Below are 16,002 nucleotides of genomic sequence, written 5' to 3'. Positions count from 1 at the left end.
AGCAAGGACTACCAGAAGTGCAATCACAAAGCATCTGTGCACACAAAGGTGCTAAATACATGGAAAAAAGCAAAGATTGGTTGTCTTTGGACACTTGTTTCAATGGAGTAAGATGCAATAAATGTAACAGGCTGCAGAAAAGCTGAGTTTAGCACGTATGTAGAGGAGAATGACTAGAGTGCCATGCTAATTACCAGAGTGCCATGCTAATTACTAGAGTGCCATGCTTTAACACAGAAACAGAACTGCTACAGACTGTTGTGCAAGTTTATAAAAGCCGTGGAAATAGGAAGGAAACAGAAAATCTCCCGTGCTGTGCCACAGTTGAAACAGTTTCCAACACTTACCCTTGCAAGACCACTAAGAGGCGCTTGTTCTTTTTAGCATGAGGGGGTTGACGGACACTGGGGCTTTGCCGAGCCTCCAGGACACTGGAGAGGTGACGCTGGAAATGGGCTGCACTGAAGCACTCTGGGCTATCCAGTGTCTGCCGATACACCACCCAGCTGAACAACAGAAAACAAGGAGAGAAATTAGTGTTCTGTGACCTCACATTTCTGTTTCCTTTTTCTTTTTGAGCCCAGGGGCAAAAATAAATTTGACAAGCCATAAGACTCCACATACGATTCTCATTCCACATAAGATTCTCATACCACATGGGGCAGAGGAATTCACTTGGCTTTCAATCACCTCCAGCATAAACAGATTCTTTACATCACTGCCAAAAGGTTTTGTGGGCTTTCTTACAGTCGTTGAATAAAACAATGTTTAGCAGCTTCAAAGCAACATGTCATAAAAGTAATTCTGATCTTTGTGAGTGAGGCAGTAAATAAAAATTATATTCGGCCCATTCAAGATTCTGGGTGTGAAAATATTTCACTGCTAAAATAAAAAGTAACTATGACATGTGCAGGAAAACATGATGAAATGTATCATTACAAAACATTCAAAATTCACCTTACTTGTTTGCTCTAAAAGCAGAGCCACAAAGGTGTTCTGAATCAACTTGCTAAGATCAAGACACCGAGTCATAAGTAATATACAAAAAGATCAGCCCAGAACATTACTGAGATTAAATGCCCAGGTGTTTGGCTGTAAAATTGAAAAGGATAAGAATTTTTCCATTCAGAATGGCAAATTCCTACAGTAGATTTATCTTATCAACATAAAATAGATGTCCCGAATGTATCTCCTGCTATTGTAGAAGAGAAAGCAGGTCAGATTAAAAACAATGCTGCCAGCAAGGACTGGTAGTATAGTCTTTTCTCCAAGAAAAATGCATTTTAAACTCACTACCACAAGTCAATAAATTGAAGCAATTCACCTGTCTCCTTTAAGTTGTGACAATTTCCATACTTGTTGAAGGCAGGATTAATTTGGCCTTTCTTAGATTAGTCTGTACTGCTTATAGCATCAGTGATAGCTCCAGACACACATTATAGATCTACAGTAATACCTGTGATGTTCTACATGTAGATCTAGCTAAGGTGCCTCATAATATTTACTGTATTTATTCTTGTAACATCTGTTTACAAATGAGAAACTGAGATACACAGACAAAAAGAAAGGAAATATTGATAATTTCATTTCCTTCATGCTGAGTAGTTATTTGGTGATGAGTTTAACCACTGCTTTGAACTGTGAAACCAGAACTGTACAAACCTTCCATACTCCTTGTTAAAAGATACAAGAAAAGTGCACAGATCACTGCAACGACATCCTGGGAGACCAGTTATGATGGTGATAACGACCTAAAACACAGGGAACAGGGAAGAAGGGGGTAACTTGAAGGCTAGAAACAAGCTCAAACAATGACACAAACATAAGGCTTCTGTCTTGATGAGATTTTGAGTCTAAACACAAAATTAAGTGACACTAACCACAGAAACAGCAAGATAGTGTAGAACTGTAATTGCGTTTGTGCAACCACTCAGCTGTGCAGCATTTTAGCAAGATGTGTTTTCTCTTGGTTTTCATACCTTAAATACAGTGAAAGGTTTACTAATAATACAGCAAACAGTATTATCAAAGCCTTTATATCAAAATCTAGTCTGCAGTGTTAAGAACTCATGCAAAGATCAGAGAAATCCCTGCAAGAGACACCAAATGGGTTATGCTTTATGATGAAGAGGGTACATTCAAATACACAGAGCATTACTGGAGCTAAATGGTTCCAAAAGTGCTGGTTTATGTCAAAGTGCCTTTTCACACACAAAGAGCAACTCTAGGCTGCTGACACTGACACAATTTACTGCAGCAAAGCTGCATTTTGACCTGGATTGCTAAGAGGCTGCACAATAACAGCTCTTCCACACCAGCTGCTTTTCTGCATGAAGCACCTCTGTTTTCATTTTGTACATTTCTTGGGGTAGAGAGGGATCACAGCACAGAAACACTGGTAGGAATAGAATATAAGTAGGTAGATACAGTTCTGCACTATGTACAGGAGAGGACTATAGAAGTGAGCAAAGGAGCTCTGAGGAAACACAACTAAGGCAGTTCTCTGTGCCACAATGAACTTCAGGAACCATGTCACTGGTACTGGAGTCACCACAGTGCAGATCAGCCTATGACTAGCAGACAAATTCCCTCTTCCAGTTCCTACATGACATTTGAAGAAAAAGGCATCTGCTGACTGTTTTTGTCCTGTCTTCAAAATAACTTTTGGATGCTCATGGAAAATGTGCATTTGTGATAATAATAATTAAACTGGAAGAGGGGAGATTTAGGTGAGACATAAGGAAGAAATTCTTTGCTGTGAGGGAGGTGAGACCCTGGCCCAGGTTGCCCAGAGAAGCTGTGGCTGCCCCATCCCTGGCAGTGTTGAAGGGCAGGTTGGATGGGGCTTGGAGCAGCCTGGGCTGGTGGGAGGTGTCCCTGCCCATGCAGGGGGGTTGGAACAAGATGATCTTGAAGGTCCCTTCCAACCCTACCACTAGACCCAGAAATGAGGCTGCCACCATACTGCAAGGTTCACAGAGACAGACTATCCTCCTGCTGCTCTGACTTGCTTGCTTACAGCAGCAGTCAAATGCTGGAAAGTTACAAAGAAATCTTTTCTCTGAAAATGCTATTTAAAGCACTCCTTAAGTTTGACAGTTGTTATTGCCCCTATAGAGAACTGAGTGTTCTACAGATAATATCAGCAAATGTTAAATATCATGTGCTGCCTCTATGCTATTTAAAGGACTTTTATGTTCCAGAGAACAATTCAGTTAAATTATTCAGCCATTCATAAAAAACAAGCTACTGCTTTAGGGCTAACATTAGAGAAACAGTGGACACTAGAGAAAACTGTCCACTTGAAGATCCACACCTCATTTTCTGCCTCCATTTCATCAGGCTGAAGGGCCCTTAGCACTTCCAAAAGATTGTTTAAATGAAAAAAACCTAAAATGTAAGTAATATAATCAGGAAACAGGACAGAGCAATGAATTCTAAGGATCAGGCTTGAAGCAAGTTCAGTGTGAACTAGTGGTATTGGAGGAAAAGGCAAAGAACATACATGAGTATTTTACCACATTGCCTGCAACAGAATTAATGGCAGATGGAATATTTGGTAAATATATGAGGAATAGGAGGTATTTTTGGGTTGCTTCCTTACCTTGTCACTTCCTGCTTTGCTCTCAGGAATGATTTCTGACTGTTGCAATAAAACAGGAAGATGTGCTCTCATTACTGGCTCGTGACTGACACTGCTGACAGTGAAATGTTGCACAAACCTTTAAGAAAAAAAATAAAATCAAAGTTTTCTTTTCTTACAGACCAAAAGACTTCATTCATGTAAATAACTGGGAAACTACTCAACTAAATCTTCTTAAAAGGTAAACCAGAAGCTCCCTAGAGAGGAAATAATTCATCTCAGAATACAAGTATCTTGTGTGAAAGCAGTTATTACATTAGCAACTTTTAGAGGAGTATTACATATATGGAAATATTTTTCTATTATTAGACAAAACTGATCCCTTGAAAACAAAAATTTCTCACCTCTCTAATTCTGGAAGGGCAGCAGATATTCTCAGCTCCCTGCATCTCTCCCCAGAAGGAAAAGACAAGGCATTAAATAGCTTCTGAGCACTGGAATGCCTAAAACAAGCAAATTAATTAATTGGTTAATGGAGAAACCTAGAAATTTATCATCTGGAAACCAGATGCCTACATAGTAATTAGGACAAAAATTAAAGTGGGTGCTGCACTAAGAATGCAACAATTCCTTTCTGAATCAGTATCTACATCTTCAACACAAGACAGCATTTTTCTGATTGTAGCACACACCTGATGTATAACTACACCAGACTAAGTGACATGAACTTACAGCCTCTTCTGTTCCACAGACAGGAATTCTTCCTGGATAACCCTTAAAGATAGTCCTGAGTTTGTCTGGTGCTTCCATGAAGAGAAAACCTAGAAGAAACCAGACCTTTCTGTGTCATTATTTTGCAAATATTTTTTTAACTTGTTTAGGAATTACTTCTCTTCACCTAAAATAAAACCCAACAAACAACAGATGCATTTTAACTAGCCATTAAATATTTCCCAATACTGTTTTTGTTGCAAGGATTCAAAGTCTGGAAAGAGAGATCAGATTTTGTAAGCTTTTCTTGGGTTGGAATGGAACTGATGTAAGAAGTGGCTTTAATGAAATGGTCTCATTTTCTTCCCCATCTTCAAAGCTTAAGAAAAAGATTACCCACCAAAGTAACAGTAACATTCACATGTGTCTCCTAGAGCATGTGCTGGGTTTTTACAGTCTAACTGCAGCACAGAAGGAAATGAATTCATATAAGTCTCCTTTAAGAAGTATTGTAATTTTCCTGAGGTAGGCTTGCAGCAATCATTTCTAGAAATTCAAGAAAAACTCAGTTCCTTCACAAAAGAAAAGGGAGCCCTTTGTTTCCCTGGGGAGCTGTGCTTTGGCTCACATCCTACTGCTCCAGCCAAGTCCCATGAACATGAATGGCACTCTGAACCTAGAAATCAGATTCAGATGAATCACAATCATTTAAGTGCTTGGTATTTCCCTTCTTTAAATAAGTAAAGGCAACAGCCATTGTCATTTTTCACAATAATCTGCTGCGAGACAAAACAACTGAGGGGGGAAAGCCTGCTTTCCATTAACAAATGGGCATCCTAAACACCAGGGTACTGAGATAGAAACCCTCAAAATAAAATGCAGTTTTGATATTAACATAAAGCAGTACTGCTAGTGAAGAAGGATCCGTGCAACCAAATAAGTAACCTCTTCAAAACATGTATAAGCAAAGAAAAGATTGAGGAAAATGCCTACAAGGGATGGAAAAGACTGGTCAAGAAAATTGTCTTCTTGAGAAGGCAAAGGGCTGAGGATGAAGTGAAAAAAGGTTGGACAGGCAGAACTCAAAGGAAATAAACCAGTCTTTTTTTTTTAATAACTTAATGAACATTTTTTTAAAGAGCTGCTGTGGCAGAGGAGAAGGTGAAGAAAACCACAGAAATCAATACATGCCAAAGCCTCAGCAAATTTTCCTCCTCTACCAATTAAGAGTGAAGATGTGACCACCATCCCACCATTGCAAGATCTGAAAAACAGATTCCAGTTCTTTGTGCTCAGAATGTTACTCAAACTGTCTCAGTTACAAGGAATTTAACACACTCAGACCCAAAGGAATAAGAGGAATCACCATTCCCTGTTTCAAAGAGGCTTGGAATAATTAAAGCATAGGGCCAGTAAACAAGGTATAACACTATATGATTGGAGGAGAGTAAACTAGTACTAGTTTTAGTGAATATTCATAACCACAGGTATGTAGAATGACCCCTATGACTGTGGGACTCCAATGGCATTGGATTAAAATTTGAACACAGGAAGTTCCACCTCAACATGAGGAAGAACTTCTTTCCTGTGAGGGTGACAGAGCCCTGGGACAGGCTGCTCAGGAAGGTTGTGGAGTCTCCTTTTTTGGAGACTTTCAAGACCTGTCTGGATGCCTTTCTGAGTGACCTGCCCTAATTGTTTTTGTTCCTACTGTGGTAGGGGTGTTGGACTCAATCTTCAGAGGTCCCTTCCAACCCCTAATATTCTGTGATTCTGTGTTTGTTTGGAAGAATTTTGGAGGAAATCAATACACAGAGGTAAATGCTAACAAATTCAATAACAAGTTTCTATGCCATACACAATCAGGTAGACTTGATTTCATTAATAGTATTATTTCACAATATGAGATCTTCAAGATGAAAAGATGTGTTTCTTCCACTTGAACTTGAGCAAACAAGTTTGGAACAATTGTTGAGTTGCAGAAACTGAAACTTGGTGTAGAATCGTTCACCAAAAGGTAACTCAAAGGAGGACCAGACCAAATATCTCCAAAAAAAGCAGCAGGAGGCTGGGGACATCCATCAGCAGAGGTGCTTAGTGAATGTCCCATGACAGCCACTGCAATGAGTCTGGCACAGGCTGAAGTACATTGACAGGATTTTGGGGAACTAAGTTGGGAGATGGTCTAGACACCATCTGAGCACTGACATGCTTCACAGAAAAACAGATCTAACTGTAAGAGTGGATGAGATAGAAAGAAAAATAAGAGGAAAGTGAGTATGAAAGCAAGAAAGAGGACACAAACACTTGTAGAATCAGCTGGAGCACCAATGGGTAGCAAAACAGGAAGGACCTGAAGGAGTTTCTCAGAAAATGAGGATAATCTATTAATTTAAGGCAGCAGCAAAAAGTAAAGGCAAACCAAAATATCCCTCAACATTTTTTGAAGAGAGAATTATTATTGCTTCTGTAAAAGAAACAAATACCCTTGTCTCAGATACTACACACAGCCTGGAAATCTACAGGCAAAAACTAGATCAAAAGATAGGTATTACAACAAGCGAACAAAAAGAGCACTTTGTATAATCAGCAGAGACTAAAAAAGGATCTGTTTTTATTTAATCAGGCCAAATAAACCAGGAAGGATCAGTCTGAAATTCCCAAGTACCTCAAGGGTATTGCTGGTAGACCAAAAGAAAAAAAAAAAAAAAGATATAAAAGTAGATGACATTAAATAGGCTGAAAATTAAAAAACAAACAAACAGAATATTCCCAACCATTCACATAGTGGAACAGTGGGAGGAATCTAAACACTTAAGATAAAAGAAGGAGAAATTTTATGGTAACATTAATACTACCAGTGGGGAGCATACTCACTGAGCTAGGTGGTCTTTTCCAATCCATATTATGATCACACACTAAAACCCTTGTGAAACCCTAAAATCTCCAGGCTCATTTCCTCAAAAGTGCTATTGTTACAACCTTTTGTTTATTAAAAGCCTCTGCATTACATTGCATGAAGCCAATCTGCTTAGGGAATAATACAATGCCATGTGGGATACTTAAAGACTTTAACAAAACTTCCCTAAGGATCATGATCCAAATGTGTCTAACCACAAAAAACCACAATAGAACCTCTGCCACTACATACAATGGCTGCAGCCAATTATCCACCAGTGCTACATTTAAAACGTAACTACTAGAAAACAAGTTTCTAGAGCACTCACTGGCTTCAGAAGACAAAATGAAAGCACATGGCGCCATAAATTTAATGAGCAACACAATTACTAGAAATACATAAGTTAAAGTTTCTCACACATGCAAGTTCTTAAGAACAGGAGCAACCACTCATATGGGCTGTTCCACACTCCTGGGAAGGTCTACATGGCAAGGTAGTCCATGAAAATCTCAAGCCTGCAAGGCAGATGCCATAGGTCACGGAGAGACTCAGTTTCTGGTTGGCAGAGAACCTCTGGAGGTCTCCAGACCCATCTCCTGCTCAAAGCAGGACTGCTGCTGGCAGAACAGAGAAGCTCAGCCACAACTTTGTCCAGCCAAATTCTAAAAATCTTCAAAGGTGGGGATTCACTGTCTAGGTGACCTGTTCCAGTCACTGCACCAACCTGCTACTAACATTCAGTCAAATCTTCACAGCTGCACTGTGTGGTTACAGCCCCTTGTTGTGCTGTCTGCCACTACTGACTTACCTGCAACTGTCCTTCCCACTGCAACATCCTGCTTTGATATAAATGATAAGCAGCTTCAAAACCACATCAGCCACCTCTTTTAATGCCCTCCATGAATCTCATGCAGCTTCAGAGAGGAGATTTTCAATGTATTTCCAAACTGGTTTGATCTCTCAGTATTAACTGACCCTTCTCCTTCCTAAACTGTGCTTGTCCACCAAGATACAGGTGACAAGCTTTGGTGGCTCCACTAACATAAGAAACAAACCCCTTCTTTCCAAACTTAGTTAAGATAGACATCAACAAATTCACACATGCTTCTCATCTGAAACACAAAGAACCTGATTTTCCACCCACCCAAACCAATCTTTTTGTCTTTTTTACTTTACCTGTGAATAGAAAGCTTTATAAATCTTTGTTTTGGGGAAAAGTGCAATCATCAGGAAGTTGTCTTGGGTATGGAATTCAATGGGTAGATGAGTAAGCAAGGAACTTTTGAAGTCTATGAAGAGAGCAGCAACAATACTGTTTGAATCCTAGAAAAGGAAGAAACAGAACAAATTATAATCAGAAGTTATTGAAAGTGAAGCAAAAAAAGGCTTAATACATTAAATAGTAGAGATGAGAGGAGAACTACTACAGTTACAGCCAGGCATGCACACAGATCTGAACATTCATTAGCTTGCATAGCTCAGGTATCATAGAATAACAGAATTATAGAATGATTAAGGTTGGAAGGGACTTTCAAGATCATCAGGTTCCAACCCCCCTGCATGGGCAGGGACACCTCTCACCAGACCAGGCTGCACAAGCCCCATCCAACCTGCCCTTCAACACTGCCAGGGATGGGGCAGCCACAGCTTCCCGGGGCAACCTGGGCCAGTGCCTTCCTACCCTCATGGTGAAGAATTTCTTCCTAATGTCTAACCTAAATCTCCCCTGGAGCAAAAGAACCAACTGCTGACTTACAAGACCCCTCAGTTTCTACTTTGCAGCTATTGGAGATACCATAAACTCTAAAGAAAGCATCTGAGATTGTTTAAAACACCTAAGCTTTGTCTTGTCTTGAAAAGACAAGCTTGCATTTTAATACCTACTCTTTTCCTTCTACTAAAAACTAGACCTTTAGCTCTTTCCTCTGCTTCACAACAAAGCCACCTTTGTCTATACCCACACATCTCTGACACATATCCCCTAGAAGAATGAATTAAATGTCAGCTAAAAAGATTAAAAAGATGGCATCGTGCTATTGCAAACTTTTTATACCATGCTCTTGAGCTTCTGACCTGAAAGTAACCATGCTGCAAGGAGACACATCTACCAGGCCTACAATTTCAAGTCTAGGTCACTTACACCTTGGAATCTGTCCTGTTTCTCTTGGATTCTTTCATGAGCACAAGTTCTACTAAAACTATTGCTCCTTCACCTGAATTGTGTCTTCACCAACAGGAAGCTGAAACCCTCAAGATCAGCCTCCCCCAGAAGCACTGAACTTGGGTTGTGCCATTTTTGTTCTAACAAAACAACACTGCCCCTTGGTTTTCTGGAGTTCAAGGTAGGCATTTATACAGCTTTGCTGGATGCTGAAGTGGTTTATCCTCAAGTATTGACTGGTAACTCTTTTCACACCAAAATATTAGAAAAATAGTACCATGTGTGAAACATCCCTGGAAAATGGGGATTCTGTTACTTAGGGTTCAAATCCACATCCATCTCCCTTTCACCCAGTGGATAAAGATCTACTTACTGATTTTCAAGAAGAAAAAGCTCAAGTTGGGAAACATTTACATAAGAATTGGTATCAATTCAGAGACATCCACAACCAGAATCTCCACCCTTTGCTGATTGAGGGATTAATAAAAGTAATCCTCTCAAAGTCATGGAGTTGACTGAAGAACACACAAAAACAGGTTTCCATAGGAGAAAATGGCTTTTGGAACATGCTCCACAGATCCTGGATTCTGCAGGATCACTTGCAGATTTCATGAGAAGCAACTGAAAGGACAACTCATCCATGCAGCAATCTTAAATCTTTGTTTCTTTTATTTTAATCCTAACATTAAATCCTCCTTTAAATTCTCCATCAATACTGCTATTGCAAGAACTTTCAGAAAAAGCACACTAACAATCACCCTTCTCCTGTCACTTCTTAACATTTTAAGCTCTCCACCCTTGCATTATGCCAAGTCAGTTGAACAATAAAAAAAGCTCTCTTGTCAAAGTTTAGCTTTACACAGAAATCTGGCAACAGTTCAGGAATGATAGCCAGGCCCCATAAATAGCTCATTTTATGAAAGTGAGTGTCTTGAAACAAACAATAGAAGGAAGGTCAGTGTTAAAATAACTTCTTCAACTACCAAGGGGCAATCCATATGACACACAAGAAAAGGCAGCTAAGGTAAGATTCTCTTCACTGTTTTCACTTCAATTGAATCACACACTTTTATTGTATGTTACTGGTTTCCTCTATCAGAGGATGAAATCATAGCAACACAATGAGCTTTCTGGAGATCACTACACAAACGTGTAATGCTGCACCTGAAGAAAACAAACTACAGGAAACAGGTTATTTTATTCTTCAGTGCTTAGGAAACAATAACCAACCAAAATAATCTCTTTTCCATTCTGAAGAAGTGATCGTTAACCCAGCATGTGTCTTAAAAGAGTTGCCATCATCAACCTAACTCTCAATTCCCACTAAGCCAGGAAACCAAACTATTAGCACAGCAAGTTGGTCATGTGAAAATATATAGGTTGATCACAGGAATGGCAAAACATCTACACCTAACATTGTGTCTTTTAATGTAATTCCTCAGAATGTGTGCAGGTCCATGCAACACACCCTTCCTTCTCACTTCTCAGCTTGGGAAACACGAACCAGTTGTTCCCTTCCCCCTGTCAGTGACACAAGGCTCCACAACAGTAGACAGACACAGCTCGTGACCTCTCCAGAGATAAGCAGGTCACTGCCACCAACTTTTGACTGAAGGCTAAATATATTTTGAATAGAAGGCAGCATTTCACCTTCTAGTACACCAAATGACTTCACAATGCATTGAACTTCTCTCTATCCAGCACTGCTAGGTGTTTTATGAACACCATGATCTGCAATTTTTCCTTTTAACAAAAAGCAATTTTCTACACTATTAAGAGCATGTTGATAACTCAGTCTAATTCAAAATTCTCTCCACCTTAAAGTTTAGCTAATCAGTAATTGGTTAAGCTAACCAATTCCAAAAGTGGAGATGTCATAGAATCCTAGAATGCTGGGTTGGAAGGGACCTCAAGGATCACCTGCTCCAACCTTTCTAGGTACTGCTCTAGTTGATATGAGGTGTCTCAGCCCCCTGTCAAGCTGAGACTTAACCCTGTCCAGTGTGGGGGGATCTACCACTTCCCTTGCGAGATTATTCCCATATCTGACTGGCTTCATGGTGAAAAATTTATCCCTTGTGTCCAGTCAGAATGTTCCCAGGAGCAACTCAGCAGTATCCCAAACTCCACAATATTGTGGTCACTGCAGCAAAGTCTGTCGCTAACAGAGATATCACAGAGCACGTTCTCTTGGTTAGTGAGTAGTAAGTTCAGCTGTGTCCCATTCCTGGTTGGCACATCCAACATTTGCATGAGGACATATTTCAAGAACTTGATGGATGTCAAGTGAACTGCAGTGTTGTTCCTCCAGCAAATGTCTGGGTAGTTAAAGTCTCCCATAAGGAGCAGGTCTTGTTGACCAGAAGCTTGCCTGAGGAACCTAAGTATCTCTTCATTGGTCATGTCCTCTTAGTTTGGTTGTAGGTAACAGAGGCCTACTGTAAGGTCACCCTTGGAGACAACCCCTCTGATTTTGACCTAGAGGCATTCAACAGAGCTACAAAAATTACCATAGCTGGAGTATTGTGTCCAGTTCTGGGCTCCCCAGATCAAGAGGGACAGGGATATGCCAGAAGAGTCCAATGGAGACTACAAGGATGATTAAGGGACTGGAACATCTGTCTGATGAAGAAAGGCTGACAGACCTGGTGCTGTATAGCCTGGAGAAGAGAAGACTGAGAGGGGACCTATTAATGTCTATCAATATCTGAAGGGTGTGTGTCAAGAATGGGCCAGTCTCTTCTCAGTGGTGCCTGTGATAGAACGAGGGGACATGGCACCAAGTGACAACACAGGAAGTTCCACCTCAACATGAGGAAAAACTTCTTTCCTGTGAGGGTGACAGAGCCCTGGAACAGGCTGCCCAGAGAGGTTGTGAAGTCTCCTTCTCTGGAGACATTCAAGACCTGTCTGGATGCCTTTCTGAGTGATCTGCCCTGGGTGTTCCTGCTGCAGCAGGGAGTTTGGACTTGGTGATCTTCAGAAATCCCTTCTAACCCCTATGATTCTATGACTTGTATACATTGAAGGTTGTCCTTAAAAAAGGGCACAGCTCCTCCACCTCTTCTCTTCTGCCTGTCTTTACAAACAGCTTATAACCAACTATCAAGGTCCTCCAGTCCTGTGAATCATCCCACCATGTTCCAGTTATTCTTGATTTGCATCAGCTATTTGGTTTGACACACACACTTGTAAAACTGCAAATGAAATTGAAACTTTGCACTAGTCCCCTACAGAAATACTGTAAAAACTTGCTTCAAAGTTTATGACAGTAGGAACAACAAAAACACTCACCCCATCATAGAAAGAAATGGAATTCATATGGTTCTTTGAAATGGAAATGCTGCCATGGTGGGGATCAGAAAAGAGAATGCCATCTGAGAAGAAGTTCACTTTGCCTAGAATTTGAAAGAAAAAAACGTATTAGGTAAAAGTCAATATTTCAGTAGCATGTAACAAATGCCTCCTTTCTGAGGAAGAAATCTGTGTTCTTGCAGAACGTTGCTCTATTCCACACACAGTAGATTTGAGTAAGGATTTGGGATAGTATCCAGACAGCATCCAGATCTTTACTGGTATCACTATCAAGGGCAGGAATCATGACTATGATTGGATTTGAATTCATCTTATCCCTCAGACCTCATTTATTGTAAATATTTAAGTGGCCTTTTTTTTTTTTTCCCCTCTCCCTAAAAAGCCATAAAAATCTCCATGGTTTGGAACTGCAAGCTTCCAAAAATGTAAAGCTGACAAAACCAGAACTTAAGAAAAACTTGCATCCAAAACAACTGAAAACTTACACCTTGCAATGCTATCAAAGTTGACCAGACTTTTAGCCAAATTTCAATACACCAACACATACTCTGCAGGCAGTGAAAAAAGGTTTAAGATGACAGCTTTCATTTCACTACCCCACCAAGACAAAGTTGAGAAGAGAAAAGCCTGTTGCTGGGCTAGCAGTGACCCTGGAAGCTAAGAACTGAGTGACAGCCAGGAGAGATGTGGTCTTCACTCTAGCTCCAGTTCTGTTGTCATCCTACAAACACTTTGGTTCATAAACCTGCACAACCAGGGAAAGCAGCTGGAAAATGAGAAACATCAGGGCTAGATGGTATCGTGGATAAAAACAAAATTCCACCAAAGTGCTAGAAACTGACATCAGCAAAAAGCTAATTTCCAAGAGTCGTAAAACCATGAATAAATGAGCAAGCAGGGGTTGCCAGCTGGACCTCTGCTACCAGTGCTGGACGAAGAAGTAAAAGCAGGATCACATCCCATACAGAGAAGTGAGTGAGTCAGCAAAAGGGCAAGGTTAACTATTTTCTTTGAGGAAAAAAAAAAAAAAAGCAGACAAAAAGAATAAAATGGCATTACTCAGAGTTACACTTCAAGGAACAGCCAAGCAAGGCAGAAAAACAGCTAACACATATAACTAAACATGACTGCACAGCCAGCTCTATCTATCAAACAATGCTCAGAAGAAATTATAAAGAAGATGAGACACGGGGTAAAGGATTAACACTGGAGGAGGGGAGATTTAAGTGAGGCATTAGGAAGAAATTCTTCAGTATGAGGGTGGTGAGACCCTGGCCCAGGTTGCCCAGGGAAGCTGTGGCTGCCCCATCCCTGGCAGTGTTGAAGGGCAGGTTGGATGGGGCTTGGAGCAACCTGGGCTGGTGGGAGGTGTCCCTGCCCATGGCAGGGGGTTGGAACTGGATGATCTTAAAAGTCTCCTCCAACTCAAACCAGTGTGGTATTCTATGATTTTCCTTTTGAAATGGCAGAATAACATGTTCAAAATTATTAAATGAAACCTTAATGCAGAATAAGTAAGACCTGGATCCGAAATCAAATAATCACGCCTAGATACACGGTTTCAACAGTTACCTAAAAAACATACAAGCTCTGCTAACTATGAATGGAACTGGATGATCTTAAAAGTCTCCTCCAACCCAAACCAGTGTGGTATTCTATGATTTTCCTTTTGAAATGGCAGAATAACATGTTCAAAATTATTAAATGCAGAATAAGTAAGACCTGGATCTGAAATCAAATCATCATGCCTATATACACGATATCAACCGCTACCTAAAAAACATATAAGCTCTGCTAACTATGAACATTTTATACTGAAGTTTCTAGTTAACTAGAAAAAACCCCAGAAAACTAGTAAAAACTACACTGGAGCAACAGCTACTATTAAATTGGGAAATACTATGATAACAAATTCAAGGTCCAAATTGAAGAAGTAGAATGGAGACTAAGCCAGACATAACTATAGAGATGTGGAGGATCAACAGTTTACAAATCCAAGATGTTCATTGCTGATGTTTCCAGTGATGCCAAAATTCAAGCCAGAGCACAGGTATGTGCCTTCTATTGAGTGGTCAAGGGAGAAAAAGACAAAAAAATCACACTTTAAGCACATTTCTGTCAAATCTCAGAGAATATCACACTTGAGATTGTGTCAATGGGAAAACAAAGGAGATCAGAGATGTTAAGTATTTTGTAACAGAAAAACAAGGCAAAAAGAGTATCAATTAATCCAAATTAAAACAGCTTCCTTTAACATGGAAGTCTGAATTCCATTAAGAACAACTTGATATGCTATTTATTCCATAAATGATTAATCACAAAAGAGAGTTCAGTGGGTAAGACTGATTGACTCAGTAAAGCTCATAATGGAAAAAAAAATGTAAGACAGATAATCAGCACCCAAAGGTAAAAGTTGAACAGCCTGAACTTTTGGGATTCATGTTGGTCCTGAATGTATACCTTAATTCAGTAAGACACAAGTGACAGAGATGAGAGCCTGTCTGGCAGCACCTTTTGCACCTAATCTTGCCTGATTACATGGCTGCAACCTCAGCAGAGCCCAAATTAGAGCACAACAAACAGTCTCACAGCGTACGTGAAAGGGAACGAGATCAAGTTCATTCTCACTTGTCACCTAAGAAAGTATCTCACTTGTTGAAGTGTTGCATAATAGTCCTTATACCACCTACTTACAGCTCTCCATCCCAAGAGTTACTAAAGCATTTAACTTCACCAATCTCCCCAAAAAAGGCAAAACTGCTCCACTGGGGCAGTCACAGCCAGTTCTCCTTAAGCCAAAAAAAATAAAAATTCAACATTGCCTAGTTATTGATCATCATCATACAATGGGTTGGAAGGGACCTTCAAGATCATCTAATTCCAACTCCCCTATCACAGACAGGGACACTTCTCACTAGACCAGGCTGCTCCAAGCCCCATCCAGCCTGCCCTTCAACACTGCCAGGGATGGGGCAGCCACAGCTTCTCTGGGCAACCTGGGCCAGTGTCTCATCACCCTCACAGCAAAGAATTTCTTCCTAATGTCTCACCTAAATCTCCCCTTCTCCAGTTTTAAACCATTACCTTGTCCTGTCACTACAAGCCCTTGTAAAAATCCTTCCCCAGCTTTCCTGTAGCCCCTTCAGGCATTGAAAGGTGCATTAAAGAGTGAAAGAACATGTGCCCACAGCACTGTATTGCAAAACAGCTAAGTATGCTATTCTGCATTAACATTCCTTCTCAAAAATCTGTTCAGTTAGAGAAAAAACAAATTCTGTGATGTGAAGGTTGGTGTTTAATTGCCTTCTACACCAGATTTATGTTTAACACAAC

General features: G+C 40.2%; 1 protein-coding gene across 1 annotated transcript in view; it reads right to left on the bottom strand.

Annotated features, from left to right (window-relative positions):
- LOC104392891 (chromosome unknown open reading frame, human C20orf194) overlaps positions 1-16,002 on the bottom strand; it is a 103,829-nt gene that overhangs the window by 18,935 nt on the left and 68,892 nt on the right. The window contains exons 21-27 of the mRNA XM_010002328.1: positions 12,649-12,752; positions 8,370-8,516; positions 4,316-4,404; positions 3,988-4,086; positions 3,605-3,722; positions 1,663-1,751; positions 348-506 (exon numbers count right to left, since the gene is read on the bottom strand). Of these exons, the coding sequence (XP_010000630.1) occupies positions 348-506; positions 1,663-1,751; positions 3,605-3,722; positions 3,988-4,086; positions 4,316-4,404; positions 8,370-8,516; positions 12,649-12,752 (805 nt within the window). The remainder of the gene's footprint in view (positions 1-347; positions 507-1,662; positions 1,752-3,604; positions 3,723-3,987; positions 4,087-4,315; positions 4,405-8,369; positions 8,517-12,648; positions 12,753-16,002) is intronic.

Source organism: Chaetura pelagica, unplaced genomic scaffold (assembly GCF_000747805.2).
Source record: "Chaetura pelagica isolate M959 unplaced genomic scaffold, ChaPel_1.0 scaffold347, whole genome shotgun sequence".
NCBI classification, from domain to species: domain Eukaryota; kingdom Metazoa; phylum Chordata; class Aves; order Apodiformes; family Apodidae; genus Chaetura; species Chaetura pelagica.
This window is presented reverse-complemented; position numbering and strand designations above follow the sequence as displayed.